At 37.5% G+C, this 26,350-nt stretch overlaps 1 protein-coding gene across 1 annotated transcript in view; it reads right to left on the bottom strand.

The window, feature by feature from the left end:
* The window catches only part of USH2A (usherin), a 701,438-nt gene extending 679,755 nt beyond the window's left edge, over window positions 1–21,683 (bottom strand). Inside the window, exons 1-2 of the mRNA XM_045876094.2 lie at window positions 21,199–21,683; window positions 17,019–17,184 (exon numbers count right to left, since the gene is read on the bottom strand). Of these exons, the coding sequence (XP_045732050.2) occupies window positions 17,019–17,184; window positions 21,199–21,683 (651 nt within the window). The remainder of the gene's footprint in view (window positions 1–17,018; window positions 17,185–21,198) is intronic.
* Window positions 21,684–26,350: the final 4,667 nt, after the last annotated feature.

Here is a 26,350-nt window from a genome sequence, read left to right as displayed (position 1 = left end):
ACACTCCCGCATACATAATACTGGGACCAAATAAATAAATAAAATCTTGTGAGTACCATCTAAATGGTAAATAAATGAACATTATCATTTACTTATCTCCTTGTATTTTGAATCTCAGCTGTTATTTACAATATAGAGGAAAGATAAATGGCGGAAGTAAGCAATTAATGCTTCTATGATAAAAATTTTGGTTCAGGTTAACCCAACATGCTTCTACCAATAGATTATGATTCTTCACATTCAACTACTTACATAGCATTTCTTCAAGGAACAAATTTACAAACCAGGATATTTCTAACTATGATGAAACAACTTTTGATCTTGAATCTTGTATGTAAGCAGGAGTAAATTCTTAATCTGATATTAAGTTTTTAACCTGTTTTTTCTTCTCCACTATACACCCTCCATTGGCTTCTAAAGAGATTCATATGCTGACAAGATTTATAGCTAATGGAACAGAAAGTAAACGCACACCTTAAATAATTGGCCTATTTTCTTCAATACAAATAGTAGTCACATCCCTAATGGGGAAAATACGACATTTCTTTATAAATTTTTTTTAAGGATTTTATTTATTTATTTGACAGAGAGAGACATAGCGAGAGAGGGAAACACAAGCAGAGGGAGTGGGAGAGGGAGAAGAAGGCTTCCCATGGAGCAGGGAGCCTGATGTGGGGCTCGATCCCAGGACCCTGGGATCATGACCTGAGCCGAAGGCAGACGCCTAATGACTAAGCCACCCACGCACCCCGAAAGTATGATATTTCTAAATGCACTACGGTCTTGCTTCAAACACATTTTTATTTACCAGAGAACAGTTTTTCTATACATCCTACCTCCAGAACCATTGGGAATGATTTAGTTTTTATTTTAAAATAGAGCCAAGCATTTCCACTAATGCTCAGGTATCGGGTGGACAAAGTAATAGTGACTTACATTTACATCTTGCTTCCCAACTGTCAGTACATTTACTAGCTGTCAGTAACAGAGAAAAATAAAAAATTGACTGTCAGTTTTAAAAAAGAGTAAGAAAGAGAAAGTATACCAGGAAATATGGAGGAAGTAATTTTGAAAACTATTTTACCTACTTCAGCATGAGTTTTTCTCCTGCGTGAAATGTATAACTACGTGATTTGAATGGTTTGATATGTTAAAATCGCAGATTCTAGAAAAGATGGAAATGCATGAGTAAAACATGTTTGCTTTGCAATCACTGTTTCCAAGCTAGGTTGAGGCTGATGTAAACACAGCTGCCACTCACCTCGTTAAATAAAGGGATTCCAGAGTTTTGCAGTGTTATTTGTATAGAACGGGAGACTTAGGCTCAGATTATTAGATCTATGTGTCCCTTACATTTCCCAATCAGAATCTTAATGAATTTAGCTGAAAAGTTGAGAATGGAGTAACAGAATGAAGAATGAATTCACACCATAACTGTAACTTTTCCCAAACAAAACCCCCAAGTCTTAATTATTTTCCCAACATAAACATTTAGAAAAGGCAGTAAGTTTTTTACTTTATACTATATTGGATTATATGTATTTTATAGCTCAATGGAAATATTGTAGATATGTTACTTAAATTATATGCGCCTTTTAAAGAGCTAAATATTCCCAACATGAATACTTCTGTACCTAAGCTTTGAAGAGAACTCACAGGCCTAACTAACAGAAAAATAAAGGAATAATGATATGACAAATAAGTGTGGATATGTTCTTGTGGTATCCCTAATCATGTGCCATTTTACCAAGATTTAAAGTTTATTAAATATGCTAAGCAAAATAAGTCAATCAGAGAAAGACATGTATCATATGATCTCACTGATATGAGGAATTCTTGATCTCAGGAAACAAACTGAGGGTTGCTGGAGTGGTGGGGGGTGGGAGGGATGGGGTGGCTGGGTGATAGACATTGGGAAGGGTATGTGCTATGGTGAGTGCTGTGAATTGTGTAAGACTGTTGAATCACAGACCTGTACCTCTGAAACAAATAATACATTATATGTTAAAAAAAAAAAAAAGATAGTAAGAAGGGAAAAATGAAGGGGGTGAAAATTGGAGGGGGAAACAAACCATGAGAGACTATGGACTCTGAGAAACAAACTGAGGGTTCGTGGGGGGAGGGGTTAGCCTGGTGATGGGTATTAAAGAGGGCATGTACTGAATGGAGCACTGGGTGTTATATGCAAACAATGAATCATGGAACACTACATCAAAAACTAATGATGTAATGTATGGTGATTAACATAACATAATAAAATAATATTTTAAAAAAGAAGTAAAAGTTTAATCAACAATGTCAAATATGGGGCAATGCCAATAGAGAAAAGGATTTGGCAAAAATTAAACCCCTAGTCTAATATTTCCTGAGAAAAATTTCAGTAAATCAGTGAAGTAGAAATTAAATTGTAGGATAAAAAGAAATACAGTTAAACAAGACATCCATCAACAACAGGAAGGAAGGAAGGAATGAAAGAAGGTAGGAAGGAAAAAAAAGATGCTAGAATTCTCACATCACGTGGGAATTTTCTGGCTATCATGTTACAATTGTTCATCAAGGAGACCCTTTGCAATTTATCATTACTCATCTGATTTAATGAAATTAAAACTGGATGAGTGTAGGTTATTTTTATTAAAATAATGAAATGGAATCATTACAGCATTCTGTCCAGAGATAACAAGTGGATGGACGAGAACATCAGCTGTGAATATATTTAAATATAGATTTACACATGCAGTATTAAGGAAGGTAAAAACAGGATATGAAATAAACATTAGGCATCAACTCTAAGCTCACTGTCAAGAGTACGCCCAGGCTTCTAACCACAGAGTTCAGCTGAAGGTAACTATCTGTCAAATGTAATCTGTGCAAGTGAATATGCTTAAGCTGGTGCTATGAATCAACCAAAATTGCTTTGGTCTTATTGACATTCAATTGCAAGAAGTTGCAGCTCATCCAGTCCAATAGACAGTCTGACAACACCAAGAGTGCTTCCAGTGACAGAAAGCTTTAAATATAGATGCAACTATCATCAAAATACACATGGAACTAAACTTTATGATCCTTCATAGCGTCTTTTGAAATTGGTCAGTCAGTCATCAATGGTCATAGATGCCCCCAAGATCTCATCTCATTGCTCTAACAGCTGCCAGTTTGCTCAGTTAACAAACCATTATTAATCTTTTAAAAAAATAATGAATATAGATTTGATTGACAGGTGAAGTCCTCCTGGATTAGTATAAGAGTTTCTGTTGCATTGTGCTTAACCCCACCTCTTCACTTTGCAGATCTGCCTTTTATCTTTCCTACCATTTGAGACTTGCCCCCAATACATCTTAATAAATAATAACCAGGCATGCATGAAGAAATCCAGAGGGTCAATTTTAGACAATGCTTTGCAGATCTTTTTTGACATGTATTGAGTTTGCATAAGCACTGCATTATACCAACAAGAGAACTAAGGTGAGGGAGGTTAACTGTCTTGCTTAGAGTTGTTTCCCCCTGGGCACTGTGACCTCTCAAGCAGATTCTGCGGTGCCCATCTGCTTTTGTTCCAGGTCTTCATCCTATACTGAACAAACTTTCTATCTATTCTTTTTCTGTCTGTGCTTATTGCCAACCAAGAAAAAATGCTGAGCTTCAAACTGCTTGTGACACTCTTCCTCTGTTAAATATCCTCAATCACTCCATGCCTCAGTTGCCTTATCTGTACCTTCTTCATTGGGTAGTTCATAAAATGATACATTTAATACCTTTGACTCAGCAAGAACCAATGGACATAGATGGGTGGATTGGTAGATTTTAAGTTTTTAAATGTTATATAATTACTGTTCTGTCCCTCAAAGAGCTTATAGTCTAAGAGAAATTGCACTGTTAAGGACAAGCCTTTATAGGATATAAGGACAAGTGTATAACTTTCTACATTTTATATATATATATATATATATTTGAAATATATATATATATATATATATACACACACACACACACACATATTTGGAATATTTGGAGGTTGCAGAACTCTGTTATCCACGGACTACATGTATCTAGTATGTAGATGCCAGGGATGTTGCTAAATATCCTGCAGTGCACAGAACAACCCCTACAAAGATAGATATATCTATATCTATATCTATATATCTATATATCTATATCCAGAATGTAGCAGCTTCCTGAACTCTCATGCTAGCTCTTTTCTTTAGCAACCTGCTTCTTCTCTTGGGGAATCTCTATTACTTCCTTCAAGGCCTGCCTTGAACTATGAAGCTACATGAAAATAAACTGTGATACAATGTTCACTTAAAAAAAAGGAAAGGATAGAAAAGAAGGATAGAAAAAATTAGTATTATAGCAAAATTATTGGAGGGCATTGGTTGGATTTATCTTTTTTCTTATTTATTTTCTAAGTATTCTAAAAATGTGAGTTCTGTAACTTTTATGATTTTTCAAATCTCATTTTATTCAAAAATGATCTTCCAAAAATATCAACCCCACCTCACAATGATTTGTTTCTATTCCCCTTCTTGAGGATAGAGGGCATGGATGCACTGTCTTCAGTAACCTCAAGACTTCTTAAAAAGTATTGTGTGCAATAGTAGGCATTTAGGTTCTTTTATGCTCATGAAGGTAAAATGCTTTAAGCAAGAGGATTTGACTGTTTACCAGGCAGATGGCCACAGAGGTTCTTTGCAACCTATTACATACAGTGGCAGAAGACATCTTTGCCAATCCTGACTTCAACACATGATCTTCCATAAAACATCCTGTGGACTTGCTCTAAGTAACTTAGTATTGTGTCACCAAAGAATACTGTACCACAAAAGACTTTCCCGCAGACGGTAAAAAAAAAAAAAAAAAACTTCCTTGACAACCTTATTTTCATAATTTAAAAAAATTATCTTCCAGCAAATATTTACATTATTTGAAAATTTAATCAATATATAAAAATACTAAAATGAATATATAGAACAAAGGTAAGAATTTAACAAGAATTCAATAAGGTTCATAAGCCAAGTAACTTGCATTCTAGGGGCTGACAGAACACACTAAATGAGATTTAACTTCTAAAGATTTATTTTGTCTAGGGGTTTTAAAACACTGGTTATTTCCCACATGGCTTTTTATTTATTTTTGGTCAAAAAATTTATCAATTTTGATGCTTCTGTTTTCTTACATAGAAAATGGTAGTCAGAAATATGGATTAATGTTTCTAAAACACTGAAAACTAAAAAGGCATAATATAGGTCTTCTGATTCTGACCAAGATGAAGTAACCAACTTCAGCCTATCTCTCCCTGCCAATGACAACTAAAAACTCTGAATGAAATACAAAAAGCAACCACCTGAGTGTTCTGAAAAATGAACCAAAGCAAACAGATTGTTCAAGGAAGTCAAAACCTGGATAATTAAAAATTTCTGATCTGTAAAAGATACTGTTGAAAGAATGAGAAGACAAGCTACAGACTGGAGGAATATTTGCAAAACAAATAACTAACAAAGGGTTTGTATGCAGAATACATAAAAGGCCACTGAAGCTCCATAATAAGAAAACAAAGAACAAAATATTTTTAAATGAGAAGATTTGAACAAATACTTCGCCATAAAGATGCATGGAGGACAAATAAATGCAGGAGAACTTCAATGTTATCAATAATCAGGAAAATACAAAACCAAACAACAGTAAGATAAATATCTATCAGAAAAATGGCTAAGATAAATGGATGAATGGATAAGAGAAAAAGAAAGGAAAGGAAAAGAAAGATCTCTTGCAGATCATGAATGAAAACCTGAAATAAACTTCAATTCTTACTAATTTTTTTTTCTTTCTTTCTCATATCAAGCAAGTGCTGGTTAGGCTGCAAAGCAACTGTAATCTTACATTTTGCTGCTGGGAAAGCAAAATGATACAAAAACTTTGGAAAAAATTTGGCAATTTCTGATAAATCTAAACATACACATACCATACAAGCCAGCGATTCTGCTCCTAGATATTTATTCAGAAAACAAATCAGAGGTTGACAGTGTGGGAGGGTGGGGAAAGGGCAGTGATTATAAAAGAGTAACACAAGGAATATTTGGAGGTTGCAGAACTCTGTTAATCACGGACTACATGTATCTAGTATGTAGATGCCAGGGATGTTGCTAAACATCCTGCAGTGCACAGAACAACCCCCACAAAGAGAACTGTCCAAAATGTCAGTAGTGCTGATTGAGAAATCCTTCCCCAAAGCAATTAACCTCTTCAAGAATGTGACATATCAGGGTGCCTGGGTGGCTCAGTCCGTTAAGCGTCTGCCTTCGGCTCAGGTCATGATCCCAGGACTGAGACCCGAATTGGGCTCCCTGCTTAGCAGGGAGCCTGCTTCTCCCTCTCCCTCTGCTTGCTGCTCCTCCTGCTTATGCACGCTCTCTCTCTCTTTCTCTAATAAATAAATTATTAAAAAAAAGAATGTGACATATGCTAATAAAAATGTGAATACAAACAAAATCCAAACTTGGGGTAATTTCTATGCATTCCACTTATTCTGTTTCCAACCGCTTCACATCTATATACATATACACTAGTGAGTATTTCAATATCAAGAAGCAATAACTTTACTTTCACTGGCACTTGTTATACAAACACATAAGATTGAATCAGTTTAAGAATTATATCAAAAATGTGTAATAGAAAGACACGCGACGTGACTCAGGGAAACAGAAAGCCATACAGAAATGAGTCCGAGTGCAAGCAACGTTGAATCAAAACCTTCCTGCATGGGGACACAGTTCTGGTTTCTAGTATTAGGCTCAACAAGCAAACCTAATCTTTTTGTTTATGCTAAATCCAAAATTCCACATGAATTTTCTATGATTCTATTTGAAATATTACCTAAAATGTGTTTTCATTGTATACATTTTCCATGGAAGCATCCACTGTACATTCATAAAATAAGTCACCTATCATTAATGCTCATTTACACAAGTGTCAGTGATTTAGGACAGTATATCTAATAGGTTGCAACAAAAATTAACAACAGCTCATAATTATAGATGCTAATTTGGATAAGCTCTCACTAATTAATAGAAGAGTTTATCCTTGGTATTTATTTTAACCATGATCAAGCATTGCTTATTATTTTAATCGGTACATGAACCAGTTACACATGTTACAAATGAACATCAAACTACTTATATTAACACAAGAAACTCCTGGTCATGAGATCTGCAAATAATGATAATCATTTTGCATCCTAATGACTATTTTCCCCCATTCACACATCAAATATGCACCGAGGTGATGGCAATTGTAACACAGAAAGAGACAAGTCTTGAGGGTTTGTAAGTAGCTTTTCCACCTCTAAAGTTCCTTCAAAAAGACATACCTGCCAAAATTAATGGAAATAAAGTAGAAAAACAAGTACAAATTGCATTACTCCCCCCCGAGCTCCATCTCCTGTTTCATATGAAACATTAGCAATTTTTCTTTCCCCTGAAGTGTTCACGGTCAGGTAAATTAGCTGAAATGTTGATGCGTTGATGCCAAGTTAAACGTTGCCCTTGCATCAAGCCTATATTTCTAATTGAGAATTAATCTTCTACTTGCCCACATGAAAGGAATGGCTCTCTGCCAGGAGCTAGAGTTGCAGTAATCACAGGCAATAAAGGACACACCTCGTTGGCCTAAGTGGTTATTTTACATATAACCAGTCTGATATTGGGTGCAGAAACAATTTCAACCTTATCTTTTAACTGCAATTTTGACCAAATAGTTGCTAAAAAGTTTTGCAAGAATCTGCAATGTTCATGCACAGGTTTCTCATCAGCACTTAACAGTTAGCTAGCACATCTGAACACTGCTGTGATTTTATGCCAGATTTTTGCTTGTAAACAAGACCATGTCTAGCTTTGTTAGAATTGACTGCAATATCTGACCAGCATATTAGACAATATGCTGGTCAGATGCTTTTTCATTTCTATATCCAATTCATTTTACAAAAGATTCTTCCTTACTTCTCATCATTTTAGCCAATGTGTTTTAAATATAATGAAGTTTATAGCCACAGGCATTAAAAAATTGTGGGCAAGGTCCTACTGAAAACACTGTGACTTCTGGTTCTGACAGAGATGGAGTTGCCCTAGTCCTCCCAGATGCTCTCTCTATAATTAAAAAAAACTGTGGGCATAACACAAGAAACAAGTATAGGACAACTCTTCAAGGTAGGAAGAAGATGGCAAGAAACTTAGGGACCTCTGGATTGGAGGAACATGACAAGTCAGCACTGCATTTCCTCCCACCCTTGTCAGGGCCCATCAGGAGCTGGACATTTGCCTAGCATCAGTTAGACTGAACAAGGAAGTATGCGTCAGGGCTGTTTGGTACTTTATTTTTCCCAATCATTGGTGTCGGGGGAGACTGGCTGAGAGCTGAGCCTCCAGCCTACCTCACAGCAAAGAGAATGAACGCAGGGTTATGTATCAGGGCTGGTCTATACTCCAGTTCCCACCCCACCTCCATCAAGGAAGCAGGGATTGGTGGGGAGCTGAGCCTCTATCCCTATTAGTACTAGTGAGATTGAAGTATGTTGTATGAGTTAGGGTCAGGCAATATTCCACTGCCCTCTTCACTTCCTTGTGAATTGGACCTTGTGGGAAGCTAAGCCTCCATTTACAGCTGGCATCAAAGAGGTGCTAGGAGAGGGCATTGCTGAACATCCACTCCTCCTTCCCTTGGTGTCAACAGGGACCAGCTGGAAGCTCAGTGTCCACTCCCACCCACAGCCACAAAGTGGTGTGACTCAGGAATGTGCCTTCTCCTCCCTGGGGGCAGTGGGGCTCAGTGAGCCTTTCAGAATACATCACCACGCAGAAGCAACAGTGTGGTGCCAGCAGGTGGCTCACATTCCCTGGGAAGGTATTGAAGGGAGAGCTAAACTTCGACCCCACCCATCAGCAACCAGGCAATGAAAGACAATGCTCCATGTGTTTAGAGTGGTGGTGACAAGGACAAGTGGAAAGCATGTATATCCACCTGGCCATTAAAAAGGAAGCCAACTCCTTTCTATAAATTCCTTAGTGCCAACACCCCCAAAATGGCTACAGGTGATAGATTTGATCCAATTAGGATGATACAAGGGATTTGCATCCCAGAAAACAAACAACTTAAAGTTACATAATGTATGTCCATAATCTAAACTTTCTTGGTCAACCTCTGCCACAGTGAAATTGACATAGACTGAGTCTCCTCTCCAGGCTCCTGGACTCTTCTCTATCCCCATCCTTCCCACCGCAACACAAATGCCTTCTGTCACTTCTCCCCATTTTTTTCCATTCTTTTCGCCCTCCCCAGATTGAGAAGCATGAACGCTAAGCATAAACAAAATTGATCCAGTTACTTTTCTACCTCTAGAATATGCAACTCAATTTTTTTAAGGATTATTTCATGCAATCTTTAGAGAAGAGAATGAGATCGCTTTTTCTGACACTAGCACTTATAATATACAATTATATAATATAATATATACAATTATATAAATAATCTATAAATATCAGTATTTTTTCACTGCTGTAGTTAATTAGAAGATTAAAAAACCTATTAAAGCCTTTCCATTCTTGGAAACGTTCTTTTAATTTGTTTTAATTTTAACTATTCTTTTTTTGGCTTATAGATATCTAAACTGGTATCTTGAACATATGCTTTTATTATGTATCCAGAGCAATGCAGCTGCTTGAAACACTTGAATGTCATATTTGAGAGAGAGAAATACCAAGGGAAACAGTATGGGAAAATAAAACTATTAAAGTCTATGTTTAAATAAAGTCATATTCTCCATTCCATTACCAAGTGATACATACCATAGGCCCAATTCTGCCCTAGGTTATATGCACACTGTTCTTTCTCTCTTTAGTGGTAATTGTTCATGTATAACTGAAGCCATCAGTTAGCCCTGTGGGCACAAGAATGCCTATCCTCAAAAAAAAAAAAAAAATCACAAATTATCCGTCTTATTATATTTGGCTTTTAGATGAAAGTGACATAATATAAATGACAATTCCATTAAATAATATAGGTTTTAAAAAGCATTACCCTCAAATTTTGACCATTACAAATTTTACAGGATTACCATAGTGGCATTTTCAAGACTAGAGATTGTTGAAAACAAATACGTAGACACTGGAAAATACTCTTTTGATAGCACTTTTCAATTTTACTAGTGTATGTAATAAATGTACGATAATACTCATATGTATTTTCCTTTTGTATTTTATAGCTGGAGGCTATATAATGTGATGTGTGATGATTTTCTGTTCATATTAGCTAACCTGTGTGTGTGTGCGCGTGTGTGTGTGTGCGTGTGTGTCTATGCATTGTTTATATACCAATGGCATACTAATGGCCAGTACCAAATAGATTGGATTAGGAACAGGTGGAAAAAAAAAAATGGGTTGCTTGTCAGGAGGAAAAAAACCAAACTCCAAGCTCTATGTAAACCTCTAACCTATTGTTTTTTTCAGCCTTTTTCATTTAAGACACGTATTTCTTTCGAAGAAACTCAGACCCCCACTCTGAAACCTTTTGCTATTTTCACCTCCAGGCATTTTTCCCCTGTTTTTGATCTACTGAACTTTTCCTTCCTCTTCTTCTCCACCTACTTAAATCCTATCTAGCTTCAAGAGTTAACTCACACCCTAACTTTTTCTTTTTTTTTTTTAAGATTTTATTTATTTGACAGAGACAGCGAGAGAGAGAACACAAGCAGGGGAAGTGGGAGAGGGAGAAGCAGGCTTCCCGCTGAGCAGGGAGCCCAATGCCGGGCTCGATCCCACTGAAAACATTTTAACATGGTCAACGATGTTCTGTAAATATAGCTTCTTCCAACGGTTCTGGCTTATTGTACATGCTGTTCTAGTTTGCTGCCTTCTACCCACACTGGCCTTTTTGTTCCCCTCATGCAACATACTCTCTTTTATAAAAGGGTGTTTGCACTATTTGCTATGCATGTATAGAATGTCCTTCTCCCCTCTCTTTGCCTAGTTGGATCCTATGCATTTTACTGAATACATTTTGTTACCCACCGAATTGTGTCTCCCACAAAGATGAAGTCTTAATCCCCAGGGCTCATAAATAGGACCTCATTGGGAAATAGGGTCTTCCCAGATGCAGTCAGTTAAAACGAAGTCATACTGATTTAGGGTGGGTCTTAATCTAATATAACGGCATCTTTATAGGGAGAAAAGACAGTGTGACACACGAGGGGAGAAGACAGCCTCATGATAATGGAGGCAGAGATTTGGTGTGAGACATCTAAAAGCTAGGGATAGCCAGCAAATACCAGAAGCCAGGAGCAAAGAAGGATACTCCTTTACAGTTTTCAGAGAGAGAGAGAGAGCATGGCCTTGTGGACACCTTGATTTCAAATTTCTAACCTCAAGAACTGTGTAATAATCCATTTCTCTTGTTTTAAGCTACCCAGTTGGTGACCTTTTTTTTAGGGCAGGCCTAGAAAACTAATACACATGTCTAATGTAATTTCTTCAAGTAAGCCTTCCTTGACTTCAGTGATTTGATCAAATTGTCCTTCATATGATCCCAGAGCACATATCACAGTTATAATTTTGCTCTTATTGGTGTGATTGTCTTTTTCTCCTAATAGACTGTAAGCTCCATCATAGCAGATGATAAAGTGGTTTATCAGACATTATTGTCTTTACACGTCACGTTTATGGTATAAACCAAATAGGCTGGGTTTCTCTTTGTTCCATATTTGTAATGGGTATCTAACACTTCAAGGAGTTACATGAGTTTCTTGAGGGTTGCACAATTTAAGTAAAATGTCAAAAATTAAAGCCTCGCCTCTGACCAAATACTGAAAGTCACGTGCAAAAATGCACAGAAAATAATTTTTGCTTGCATGGTTTTACGTCTCTCCATCATCAAGTGGGAAGAATCCTCCTCTTATTTCTACTGTATCATAACATGCCTTGGTTCTGTACATCATGGATCTGGTGACCAGGACGGGGTAAGTGGGATATTCTTTCTTTAACCCACTATAGTCGTTCCGTTCCTGACTGCCATAAACCAGAGACATATTAAGCAGAACTTTATATAAAATTACACTCTGTTGTGCATTTAAACCATTTGTCTCAATGAGGATATAGTTGTAAAATACATTAATTTTAATTATTTGTACAAATCATGCCAATATGGGAAGCATTACAAATATTTACATTACAAATATGCACAAAAATAATTTATATTTATTTTACAGATATGTCTTCAGTTCTTGTACCTTTTGGTAAGAGGATTCAAATAACTTTACTCCTTAGATCATCATAATGACCTAGGTTCATGGCAATTTATTATTTATTTATTATTTATTTTTTTTTAGCTAAAGGTCAGAAAAACTAGAGATTATAAATCCAGGCTGTAAATCTGACTTAACCTACCTAAGGCTTATTTTTCTCATCTCTGAAATGGAGACAAGCCAATGACACAGAACTATTGTTAGCATTTGAAATTTAAGCATATACCATGTTTAATACAGTATACATAATCAGTGCTCAAAAATGGCAACTACTATTATCAGCATTTTTAACTAATTCTGAAATATAATTTGGTAAATTCTATTGACATTCAGTTAGTTTTCGATAACTAAAACTAGTCAACTAACTCGGGCAACATTCAGCAGCTGGATACAAACAGAAGACTTTGCACAAATAATAACATTTGACACCTGCATCCACACGTATCAACAGTTACAGTTAAAAGCAATGGGAAGTATTATACAATATGGATTGGGATTCTCTTGGAGTGAGGGCTGAGGTGGTGTTCCCATGAGAATCCCAGCACACAAAGCTTATTGAACTGAAGGAGGAAGCTTCCATCAGGTTGCATGGACATTCTATGCTCTTTCAATCAACAGAGACATGGAATACCTTTATAAAATGCGCACACGGGCATATACCCCAGAGATTAATTGAGAGAGTTGGTTTATCTATTCCAGCAAGTGTTAAATTGCATTTTCTTTTTCTCCAGAACTATCAATAGATTTCTTTTTTCAGATTGAATACATAAATCAAAAGAACATATTTCATGAACAAACTGTGATTATGAAACCCCTATTCTTCATCTATTGATTCCTAAAACTTGATTTACCATGCATTCTTTCCTTCATTGTATTAGATTAGAACTGCTCTTTTTCACCGCACCATGGCTAGAACCATCTTTGGCTCTTGAACTGTCAGTGTATCAAAGAGCCTTCGAAAGAGCACAGAAAATGCATGCAACCCCACTGCCAACCCATGTCTTGTTTCCATGGTTGTACTACTTTGTCAGTGCAAATTATAAATTGTTTTACTGTATTTCAGCATAATTACTACAAGGGTTACTATACTAATGATTCTTTCATGCTTTTTGTCCTATAAAATGTATAGAACTGCTTAAGGGAAAACCGTCTTTCCATAAGAAAGTCTGAGCTTTGACTTTTAAATGATAGGCCGCTAAATGTGAATACACTTCCAAGTTGTTCTACCCCCCAACCAATAACAAACTGCTGAAGTAAAACTCTTTTATGTATTTCAAAATTGTTTTTTAAGAAAGAAAATCAAAAGAGATCTCTTACAATAACTATAAGCACGTGCTGATTCAATTTGAAAACCAAGCTTTAAAAAATCTGCTAATGTTATCAGTGTTCCCCATTTGATAATAAAAAGTCTGAATGATTTTTTCCAGTTTTAGTACAAAAAATATGACATAACGAATTTCAGCTTGATATAATTTGAAATAGCCAATATATTAAACCCCAAAGTGAAATTTAAATTGGCAATCGTGTCAGATTCAAGTCCCTGAATGAATATTAATTTAAAAACTAATCATTTTCCAACAGGTTGAAGCTTCAAAATGCTAGTTCTTGAATAAAAGCTGTTAGATCCATTACTATGACATCTGGCATCTTTTGTTTAAGAAACTAGACCTCCAATGTTCAGTATGTCTGGCTCTTCCTGGCATCTTTTTTGCCCAGGGATTTAATTATTTAAAACTCATTTCTTTTTTCTGAATTTGGGAAATTAAAATTCTCATTTTACTGATGGAAAGCTGATACTGAGTGAACTGTCTGAGGTAAGGTGTGAGGTCAGATCTGTTAATTAATTTTATGTCATAGCCATTTGTTAAGTTAAATTCTGGTTTCTGAGCAAATTTTATAAGTAAAGGTATATGTTTTATTTTTACACACACACACGCACGCACATGCATGCACACCCCATATAAATACACTGATGTGTGGCCATATTGGAGGATGACTAAAAATATGCATTCACATTAATTAGACTTGCAATTTGAAATGAGACTAAACCAGATTATCAGTTATGTGTTCTATCCTATGCCTAACATGATGGAAGTCTCTAATCCCCAAATCAAACAGAATTTGGATGTACGATATAATAATGCAACAGTAAGTTGCATTTTATATTAAAATATATTCTTTGCAGTTATACAGTGAAAGAGTTACAAGCTACATTTGTCTCAATATTGGCCAGAAAATCTACCAAAAATGTTTCTGTATGAATACCAGACAGCATGGAGAAACAGAAAAAAGCACAAGCTTGATGGTCAGCTCACAGAGCTGGCTTGATCACTTACCATATAGACAACCCTACAAAACTCAAGAGATTTCTAACCTCCAACTGTGCCTCCCCCCACACTCCACTTACTTTTTTATGTGACTTCAGAAGGAATTCAAGGAAACCTCCTTTGTCACCTAGTTCAAACCTCTTTTTACATAAGTAAGGAAACTAAGTCAAATGGTTTCATTAAAACTACAGAGTAGCATTACCTGAATAAAGTATCCCTACATCTGATCTCTTGTCCTCCCCACTACTTTATAGCAACCTTTAAAGAATGAGCACATTCCTTTTAAGACATCTATAAAATGAATTATTACAAATTTCATAGTATCTTCAATGTATTCAGGCTGGTGTCCAATTTAAAGGAACCCTATGCAGATCTCCAATTTAGAATAAATAATCACTAATTTTCCTTTGAATGAATCCAGATTCTCATAATGCTGGGTTGTACCCAAATGCACCAAGAAAGCTAGGTGAACAAATGACTAATCTATACAGTTTTTCTAATGTTTTAGGATTGTTCCGTCCTTTTAACTTACCATGTAGAATGGGGAAAAACTTATGTAAAAATAAATTTTAAAAAGTAGTACACAAATTGGAAAGGACAAGTTTTCTCTTGGTAGTCCAACAGATATGAAATAAAGCAGCCTCATTAAATCACAAGTACTTTAACCTTTTTTTGAAAGAAGGGAAAGATTTAAAGATTTATAAAGAAATTTTTGCCTAAACTAGGAAATGACTCATATTTGACATGTATTGAAATGATAATGCTGATTTCAATAGGCACTCTAAGAGCATTTTACTCCCGGGAGAGTAATTCAGTCATGGTTACCTTTTCACATTTGGATTTTAAACTTTCTTTTGTAAAGCTTTTAATGCATTACCGCCTGCCAAAACATGGCACAGTTTCACAGATAAGGCAAAATAAAGAGAAGTAAAAAACACTTTTTATCATTGTTGATACAAAAATATGCAACAAACGTTACCTATGTGACATCTTCTGCAGATTCCCTTTCTTCAACAGTTTCTATTTCCATATTTTTAACATTATAACCTAATTCTGCTGCACTGGTCAGTGGGTGGGATGGACAATTTCAAGATACAGAACAAATTAGTCCCCTATCTGTAACTACCGGAAAATGAGAGGTAAGCACAACCATATTAAACCCATCATGTGCTATACACAAGGCCTTAAAACCAGACATGACTTACCCTTTTACAGAGCCTTTCAAACCTAGTACTATGGAAATGTTGCTCACTGCCAACTGCATTTGATAAACTCCTATTCTAAGTAAAAGCTGAGTAGATAAGGCAAAACACACTGATTGGATATTCCTCTGCCAATAATACCTTCCTATAGAAATCAATCATTGTCACCTCTCTGCACTCATATTTTAAATTTTCCTCCTAAGGCTTCTAATGTACTACTATGCCAAGACATGGTGGAATTTCAGTTACAATCAGGCAAAACAAGGATATGTACAAAATGTATTGAAATCCTCAAGAATGATATCTGTGCTGAAATAAACTTTAAAACCCAGATAACAATTCCCAAGGCCCACAAAGGAAGTCTACTTCCAAACTGCTTCAGGTTGCAAAAACAATGTGAGACATCAAAGATAACTGTCCTAATAAGAATGAGGGTGCAACTGTCCTCTAGTGTGAATGGGGTTTGCATGAACCACTCTTCGGCCACTCCTGGGAGCACTTGGGATGGGGACAGCTGCACATTGGACTGCTGGTATGACAGCCAAGGGTAGTAGCTTTTGGCTGCATTGGGCCATTCTAGGACCCTGAGGAGAAGAAAGGATAAACTCCGTCTCCATTCCCAGGAACTGTAAAATACCAGATTTCTCACCGTTATCTCAGCCTTTAACAGCTTCTAAGGCTAAAACAAACCGTGGCTGACAACTAAAGTAATCATATAACACTTTTTGAGCGTCTGAAGTGTAAAGTTCATGAGTTCTAAGGTCAGCATTTTAATGTAACAACCAAATTTTATTCACATCATCAGATGCGATCTGGAAGAGACAGTTGTTAACAACCAGGTGGGAGGGTTCATGGTGCCATAACCAGTAAAAGCAGTACCAGGCACTGAAAGAGCCCTGCCACATTTTTTCAACAAAATACACTAACCAAATAAAACAAAAATTTCCGGAGGATGTTATCATCCCAAAGAGCATTGTCCCAAGCTTTGGTGGGAGTTTTCACAGCAATTTTGAGGGGGAACTGCTGGAATATCAAGAGATACATCACTAGGTCATTTAAATGTTATTTTTCTTTAGTTGTCATTTACACATAAGTGAAATCTAAAAGCACTGCTTCAGACCTTGTGGGAAGATGCCATTTAAAGGAAAGACAGGAAGACTGATCCTTGTGTTTAACCAAACGTTAAATATTTTTTATTTTACTCACCTGCACACTAAGATGAATCCATTTCTTCACAAGAATTCTCCCCAGTGTCATTACTTTTATTGGAGGCTGCAAACCATTTACTGTGCGATAATAAAACATGGTCTCTTTCTCGGATATTGTAAGTTTGAACACAATCTGCCCATCCGCCGTCTTTTCTATAACACACCTTAGGAAGCAACCAGAAGAGAGAAAAGGTCAGCATCCAACCAAAAGACATGCTAAGGCATTGTGCAGTTACGGTGGTGTGAAAATAACCCCAAACTCCACTCAGAGGGGCACCCTAGTGAATAACTGCCTAAATGCCCTTATATTAAGAGCAGGTTTTACTCCAATTAAGAAGCCCTTTTATTTCAATAAAAAATAGAATTCTTATTTACAATATATTCCCCAGAACTTCAACACCCTTTATTAGAGATTCATGATGGAAACGAAAGTGCTTGAATCATCCAGCAAAACCAGCATTTAGCCTGTTGGCTCATTAGTCTTCTGCTATTTCTTTTATAGGAAGTGGCACAAGACACTATGCCCTGCTTGGGGATTGAGTCATCTGCACAAATTTTTTTTTTTTTTTTTATAATGTAAAGAGAATTTAGTGTTCATAGAAGACTGGAAAGTGTTAGCCCTGAAGTCAGAATCGCTCTACTGAATTCCCATGATGAAATGGAGAATGGACAACTGCAATCTCTACTTCCTTCCTCATCAACTGGCCAGAAGCCAAAGCCAGGGTCTGTAAGAGCTCTCCCTGGCCACACAGCCCAACTGAGGCACTGAGAGGACATTGATGATCTTAGATGAAAGGTCATACAATCATCTAAAGACAACAGTGAAATAATATTTTGATAAAATAGAAGAACGTTCAGAAATTTCCTAGGTCTTACGTCAGGCCAATTACCAAGTTATTTTTAGAAAATCACTTCTATCCTCATCATAGTGGCACACTTTTCCCATCCCTTTAAATCGACAAATGGTGTTTTTATACATGTTTATTTTCTATGTTAATTTATGTTTCATATAAATTATCTTATGTTGATTGTATGATTGCATGTTTTGGGCCACTCTGTACACACTGAACAGAAACAGCTATGAACCGAAGCCTCATTCCTCTCTATCACATTTCAATTTAATGATTCAACTTCTTAGCAGAAGAGAGAATATGATGAATGCTTGCTAGTAGCCTCCTGAGTGGATTATTCCCAAAGATCTGCTATTTAAAGACAAATCTCACTGACATTAGCCATTAACATCTCCCCAAGTAACTAGCTCTTAAAGATGCTCATCAACCTGCATCTCACAAACAAGAACTCAACAGGGAGGAGAATTTCACCAGGTACTGGAGGAGTCTGGGTCCCTTTCTTCACCCAGCTGCCTCCTACTCAGCTCAGGCATCGCCAGGACTATGCCTGATCCTGGAACCTTCTCTCTGGCTCAGGGTTGCTTAAGCAGCCTTCCTTGGTGTTCAGTTAACACACTGTGCTGCATTAGTTAATCGCATAATGCATCTGTCTTCCCATTAGCTCATGAGTTTTCTCAGAACAGCAGAGCCATATATACAGCCAGCCCTAAAAACCAAGGAGTCAAAGACCAAATCGAGAAGAAACAGCATCAAGAAACAAAGATAAGGTGAGGCCAACCAAGAACTACTGCTAAAGAGGTTTTCAAACTTTCCTTAAAGGTCACGTTTTCCACAAATTGTCCCTTCTCCCTTACATGTATTCTTTCTTGGAGTTGAGAGGTGAAAATAAGATTGGAGAACACTTACTAGTTACTATTTCACGGTTTTCCTATATTTTGTACATTTTTCTAGTGATAAAGTTATGAGGACAAGGATATTTTTAACACAGGCAAATAGGTTTAGTTGACAAAGTTTTTATATAAAGTAGAAATATGGCTTTATAGAAATTCTACTGTGATTTTTTTTAACTCTCCGGTGGATGGATATTTCTAAATCACTGGGATGAAAGAACTCTCTTGACCCGCCCACCCCCCACCCTTGCCTCCAGGTCTCCAGGTCTCAAACAACCTAAGAAGAGTTTGCCTCTACTCATTTTTCTTGAGTTTAAATCAACAGGTTTAAATTTGACCATTACTCAAGAATATATTTGCCAAATGCAAGCTTATTTTCCCAAGCTTACTGAAAATGCATTTCTTAATATGTTATTGATTATCTTCCTTGCTATTTTGTTTGCTTGTAAACATACTAGCTTTGGGAGATAATGAATGGGAGAGGAAGGCAGGTAGCAAAATATTTAGGAACTGGATTTATTCTGCTCCTGGATAAACAATAATTGGATAATCCATGCTTTGTTTGTTTTACTTATCTCGTGCAAACACCTCAAAATTCCCCCAATTCCCATAGTTATTTTAATTTTGAGAATGGAAATGACCTTGATGCATGGAACTCTCCGGACCGTAAACCAAGTACCACTGCCTCTATCAATACCTTCTCTGTCTTATTTATACAAAATGATACCGATAGAAGAAGAATTTGGTAGAGACTTATCCCATGGAAAAAAATTGGGGGGAAAAAACAATTTTTCCTAGCCATATTTGTCAACAATTTTTTTAAGACTCTTTGGATACTCTTTACATAAACTGAGTAGGTTGGATTTACTGACATTTCAAACAGTAAAAAAAAGAAAAAAGAAAAAAAAACAGGGTTTGCTTTTAGGGGAGATACAAAAATAGAGATAATGGTTTGTGATCATTTTCATTCCAAGTGAAGAAAAATGCCAACTTTCACTTGGCAAATTAAAACTAAACACCAAAGACATTTAAGTCATATTTGCTTATGAGATTATAAGACTTTTCTGGTTTGTTTCACGAGTTTTTAGATATTTGGCCAACACTCTCAAACAAAGAAACTGTCAGAAAGGGAAGAGCCAAAAGCCCCTACAGGAAGACAAAAGATAAGCAAAAAATGCCTCCAAACTTCCTTACTTATTCAAATCTCCAGATTGGCTCTAAAAACTGAGAGAAAACACATGGGAGGTCAGTTTTAGAAACTGTTGCAGAATGAAAAACAGGTGATTATATAGACTAACAAAAAATAATGTTAAGGAAGCCCCAGTCCAAATTCACCAAAGGCATTTCTACTGTGATCAATGGCATAAAAGCGTCTGGGAATCTTCCATGCTTACCTATATATTTCCTAACAGAAAACACCACAGGGTAAAGCACCAAAAGCTGTTATCTTTTCAGAGTTAGAGGATTATTCATTTATTCAACTTATATGATTGGGCATCTTCCATGAGTCAAACAAACATCTCTTCCTGGGAAAATAAGGATGAATAAAACACAGTCCTAAGCCCTTGGAGAGCTATCTGCCTGATGAAAATTTTCTACTCGGGGTGCCTGGGTGGCTCAGTCGTTAAGCGTCTGCCTTCGGCTCAGGTCATGATCCCAGGATCCTGGGATCGAGCCCCGCACCGGGCTCCCTGCACCGCGGGGAAGCCTGCTTCTCCCTCTCCCACTCACTCCCCTTGCTTGTGTTCCCCCTCTCGCTGTGTCCCTCTGTCAAATAAATAAATAAAATCTTAAAAAAAAGAAAGAAAGAAAGAAAATTTTCTACTGTGGCAGGAGCAGGTTGTTTATAAAAACCTAGATCAGGGGCGCCTGAGTGGCTCAGATGGTTAAGCGTCTGCCTTCGGCTCAGGTCATGATCCCAGAGTCCTGGGATCGAGCCCCGCATTGGGCTCCCTGCTCGGCGGGGAACTTGCTTCTCCCTCTCCCTCTACTGTTCCCCCTGCTTGTGCTCTCTCGCTCTATCAAATAAATAAATAAGTAATCTAGATCAGAACTTAGAAAATATCAGTTATTTGTGTCACTAGCCCCTACACCTCAAAACTCACACTGAGCCTGGCTGAGCCTCTAAGACCAAAGTTTTCGCTCAATGGCTGGAAAATAAATGAGACGTGGAAACAGATCTGCCTGCAATGAAAATATTTAACATATTCTTTTGTGAGGGCTCACTTCATCCATGAAAGAGAAAAAATTCTAAATTTAGTGGGGAAAGGTTGGAATGTAAACCTGAACAGGAAGACTATAACACAGGAGTTGATCTTCAATCGCACAAATTCCAGGGTTAGCCTTCATTTCTAGTTCAGAATTCATGTTGCAATAATCTTCACCACTACGGATGGTCCAGGACCCTAGGAAAGCTTACACTCACTCTACTACTTACATTACACATCCTCGCTCAGGTTTCAACCACACAGCTAAAGTAAATGATGCCGGCAGCCTCGGAGAAGGAGGAGAAGAAAAGCAATTCTTGTGATTTCCGAAAATAAAGCTTGTGGAATTGCTCTGGCAGTTGGGACACAGATCATGCTTGTCTACTGTGACGCAGCTCCCAAGGCCTTTGGAGAACAGGGCAGTGTAGACGGCAGGTGAAGATCTATAGGGGCAATCCTGAATGCAAAGCCGCTGGGTACAGAACCCAAGACCCTCAGCAACAGCAGAGCTATGACAAAAAGTGCTTCGGTCTGGGAGTCCACACGTCGCTTGGGTTGGCACAAGGGACACGTTCTTGAAAGCTCCCACATTCTCCAGCCTTGGGAAGAGACCCTGCGAGTCAGCCAAGGAGATGGCAGTGAAATACGCAAAGAGCAAGGTTTCTGGGACGTGGGTTAAGAAGCGGAAGCCCAGGGAAAGAGCCAGGCAATGCATGTTCACAAAAAAGCATGCTCCTCCTGGTGAAACATTCCTAAATAAATAATAAGGCCAACGTCGCTCGCCAGCCACGCTCTGAAGCAGGGCACCTTAAGTAACGTTCAGATACTCCATTTTCCAGAAACCGCAGATACGTGTTCACACTGAGGTAATACCAGAGACGTCCTTAGCAAAGGTGAGGACATGAGAAGCAGCTGGTGTCTGGGAAGCAAAAACAAAGTGTCAAGCAAAAGCTGCTACATCTTTAAAATATAAGTTCATCCAAAGCCTGAGGACTTTGAGCCCCTGACAAGAAACATTATTGAACTTCTCAAAGAAAAAAAACATTTTGAAGTACCTTGTCCAGAGGAAAATACTTCTTCTTTTGGTAACTATCTTCCTTTTGTGGGGCAAATCAGACTCTTGAAGAGTCCACAGGACAACCAGCTTTATGTATATAGTTATACACAGATACACTGTGCCTATATTTCATTACACAGTAATTTCAGATGACTACTCTACCCCAGGGAATTAGCGCTATCTACTTAGCAAGGAAAAGAATTGCATAGATTTTCTTTACACATACACCTTATGTCGTAGCACACAGCTAACTTACAGATGTCCGAAATAAAGCTGCCAAAGCACTTTGGGCCTTTCCCCCCATCCCAGCATGTGCAGCAACTTTAAGCTCACAGTAAAGCTGATTAGAAACCCAACACCATCTGTCCATCCTATGCCTTAGTATTTAGCAAACGTTTGTGTTCATGTTTCCTCATATGACTACTTATTTGTAGGTTAAATATGGACCCCTAATACTGTGTAACTGTATTGATAAATAAGCTGAATTACCATTGCTTTATTGCATTTCAACCAGTCCCCTCAGTGTGACAAATGGTTCTTCACAGGACCACTGTCCCCTGTTGCCTGGCAACGCCGTGGTAACCCCTGGGTTACTCTCAGCAAATAGGCCACAGCAGCCGGAACGCTGCAAGGAAGACGTGGGTGCCCAAGGAGCGTATTCTGCACGACAAACACTTGGTTACCTGAAACTCAGAGCGCAGTCTGCTTGGTGGCCCGCCTGGAACTGAGCTCCCCAAGCTTCCAGCAGGTGCTTCAAGCAGTGGGAGGGGCCTGGATGGGGCCAGGCATGCATCATTTTAAAGTAGCAGTCCACCTTAGCCTATAATCCCCTTTGTGCCCCTCCCCTTTCCCCCGCTTTCATGCACCTCAATCCATTTAATCATGGAATCAGAATGATCTACCACTATTAGACAGTAACACAAGGAGTAATTTCTAGTGCTCTCTCTCTCTCTTTTCTGGGGAGCAAAATGGAATTCTAAACCTTAATATATTGACGCCCTAGAAGCTTGGTCGGTGGATGTAAGTTTCTGTTGTTGCTGCCTTCTTTGCCCCTGGAGACCCTCTTCTAAGCAGGCATTTCGCTACATCATGAGGAGCAGCTGGTGTTATTTCTAAATGTTGCATTTGGAAATGGAAGATTTTAATTCAACTACAGAAGCAATAGGATTGTTGACATTTTAGCTGCCTAACTGGATATGAATATGTGTATACTTATGAGTGCATTTTTGATGTCAGTTCTATTGAGACTCTCTCTTTTCTACTATCTGGGATATCTCATCCTAGATGAGAACTATCCTAAAGCAACTGATACTTTTATTGCTCCATTCTTAGCTCACAAATGGAAAACTTGTTTGTGAAACAACTAGTCCATTGTGGTTCCATTTTCTCTAAGTTATTTAGAGAAATGTTTAGAAATGAGAGAAATGTTTTATTGTGTTTCCTGTTGGTAAGGCAGCCAGAGACAAACCCCAAGTGTCATCTTTTCAACTTCCTTTACTTTCTCTTCAATGAGAGATCTGGAAACCATGACCTTTTATGTATCAATTTGATCAGAACTAGGTGCTTCTAGAGGAAACTTTCATCTTTTGTCAAAATATCCTGTTTTCTACCTGTTGATTATTACAATCTTGCAAGGGCAACTTTCATTAAAAACAAATTCTAATTAAGACCAGCTAATATGTAGGGCCTTGGGAATTTGGGAAAATTGGAAATAGATACATAGGATGCAGTGAATTAGACAGATGCATCGTTCAGACCTGTTAAAAAACACGCACGTTTGTCTTTAAGCAAGTTAACCAATCACTGGCTTCCCCTTATGCCTTGTGAATCCAAGACCTAACTTTTTAAATTGTGTAACTACAGTATATCTTTTGGGTCACCATTCTGGGGATAAGAATTCTTCTACCACATAACTGCTGCTTTGTAGTAGGAAGTCATGACTCAAAATAGACAATCTAAGATTAGCAAGTCTGCTCCACATTCAGAAATTCTGCCTGTAATTTGCAAAGGCAGACAATGGATTGACACATTCTTCAACTTTTGCTGTTCTGTCCTATCAGTCCTGAGGACACATCTGGTAAATGAATTGGGCACCAACAGTTCCACCACCCCTATAACTGCTTGAGAAATAAGTAGAGAAAAAATAAAAGTGTACAGGAGGGAAGTTCAGCTAAACATGTAGCTGTAAGCTTTCTCTTCTTCTTCTTTTTTTTTTTTTTTCTTCATCTATTTTGGATCAGCTTGGCTGAGGTTGGATAGTCTGATTTGGCCTCACTATTTCAACTAGCAGTTGTCTTGACAGTTTTGGGAGTCTAATCCTAGGCTCATTGTGATAGTGGCAGAAAAATTCCCAGCAACGTAAATGGGAGGCTGCCAGGGCACCTGAGTGGCTCAGATGGTTAAGCGTCTGCCTTCGGCTCAGGTCATGATCCCGGGGTCCTGGGATCGAGTCCCGCATCGGGCTCCCTGCTAGGCGGGGAGCCTGCTTCTCCCTCTGCCTCTGCCTCTCTCTCTCTCTCTCTCTGACTCTCATGAATAAATAAATAAAACATTAAAAAAAAATGGGAGGCTGCCAGGTGCAAGGACTTTTCACACCTCTGCGGGCATCACATATGCTGATGTCCCATTAGCCAGAGCAAGTAACACGACCAAGCCCAGCCTTGGGGGCTATAAAGTAGACTCCATGCTTCAAAGAAGGAATGGCAAAGTCACACTGCAAAGGGGCACACATACAAAGTGGAAAGAGTTTGTGACCATTTTGTGATCGACCACAGAGAGTTGCTAGCAATTTCTCTTCCTAGTTGTAAAGACATCATGTCACATTGAATCATTATTTCCCTGTTCTGAAAAAAGTCAAGAAAATGGGGTTTTAGTTATACAACTCTAAGCAAGTTCATACTCATTCTGGAAAAACTTAATGTAATAAGCTTGGGTTTTCAAGCACTTAAGAGAAAGTTTTAATGGGCAAAATCAAGACGTTATTTCCTATTCCTGGGTTTTTAGCACCCATGGACTTCCTATTAAAATTGTTGAACTTCTGGCATAACTGATCAAGGAAAAATAATAGATGCGTAATAAATACTGGGTATGAAAATACAGGCATAAACTAGGTATAAGCAGATTATAAATATAAGAAAATAATTGTAGACAATTTTATAAGAATTGAACTTGAATTCTTAGACAAATTAGACAAATTTCTAAACACATTTCTAACCTAAGCTAATTCAGGAAGACAAGTAGAAACAACTCGAATTAAACTAATTCGAATTTTTACAAACACTCTTACAAATGGAATAAAAGAGAATATTTCCCAATTTATTTTATGAGTCTAGTATAACTGATACACATATTAAAGAAAAAACAGGAGAATATAAAAAAGAAAAATTATATGCCATTCTCACTAACGTATATAAACTCAAAAAAAAAATTCTGAATAAAACATAAGCAAATTGAATCCAGAAATGTACAAAAAGATTAAATCTCCTCACGAAGTTGGGTTCATTTCAGAATTACAAAATTTACTTGAACTTAAAAACATATTAATATAATTCACCATAAAAAAATATATTAAAGAAAAAATCCATGTGATATTTTGGGGACCAAAATCCTTAAGAAAAGATTATTAATTTAGAACCAAAAACTATTTATTTAGAACCAAAGCCCTTAATAAACTAAAAACATAACTTGACATAGGTTTAGCACTTTTGTAAAATCAGAAGTAGAATAAGGACATGCACCATCACTGTCTCTATTAAATATTTCACTAGCCAGTACATTGAAATAAGGACAATAAATACCGAGGAAAGTACCAAAGTGATTATCAAATGCGCTCTCTCTCTCTCTAGATAACACAATCTAAAGACAAATACTTGACCTAAGTTCTAGAGACAAGATGTACATATGATTCATGCTGCTCCTCAGTTTCTGGGGCTCTCTTTTTTTCTAGGCACATTCTACTTGACCCCTTGTCAAGTCAGAGGTGGTCACGTGACATGCTTTAGCTAATGAAATATGAGCAGTGACATGTGCCATTACCCGGGTAAAGCTACGAGTAGTGGTGTGCAATTTACTTTGTTTGCTCACTCTCTCACTCTGCCACGTCCAGATGGTGCTGCTCTGTTGGCCTCTTTCCCTGGCTGGGAAGACATAGATCAGAGTCCCCCTTGCCGGCCCTGTTGAACATGTAGCATGTGTGAGAAATAAACTTTTATTGTTTAAAGGAACTTTTTTGAAATTTTGGTCTTCTTTACTACTGCAGAATAATTTAACCCAATCTGATATAAAGATCAATGGACAAAAGTCAATTGCACTTGTCTATGCCAGTT

This window comes from Mirounga angustirostris, unplaced genomic scaffold, assembly GCF_029215605.1.
Source record: "Mirounga angustirostris isolate CCGP_5_RB_7025 unplaced genomic scaffold, mMirAng1.0.hap1 SCAF_6, whole genome shotgun sequence".
NCBI lineage: Eukaryota > Metazoa > Chordata > Mammalia > Carnivora > Phocidae > Mirounga > Mirounga angustirostris.
This window is presented reverse-complemented; position numbering and strand designations above follow the sequence as displayed.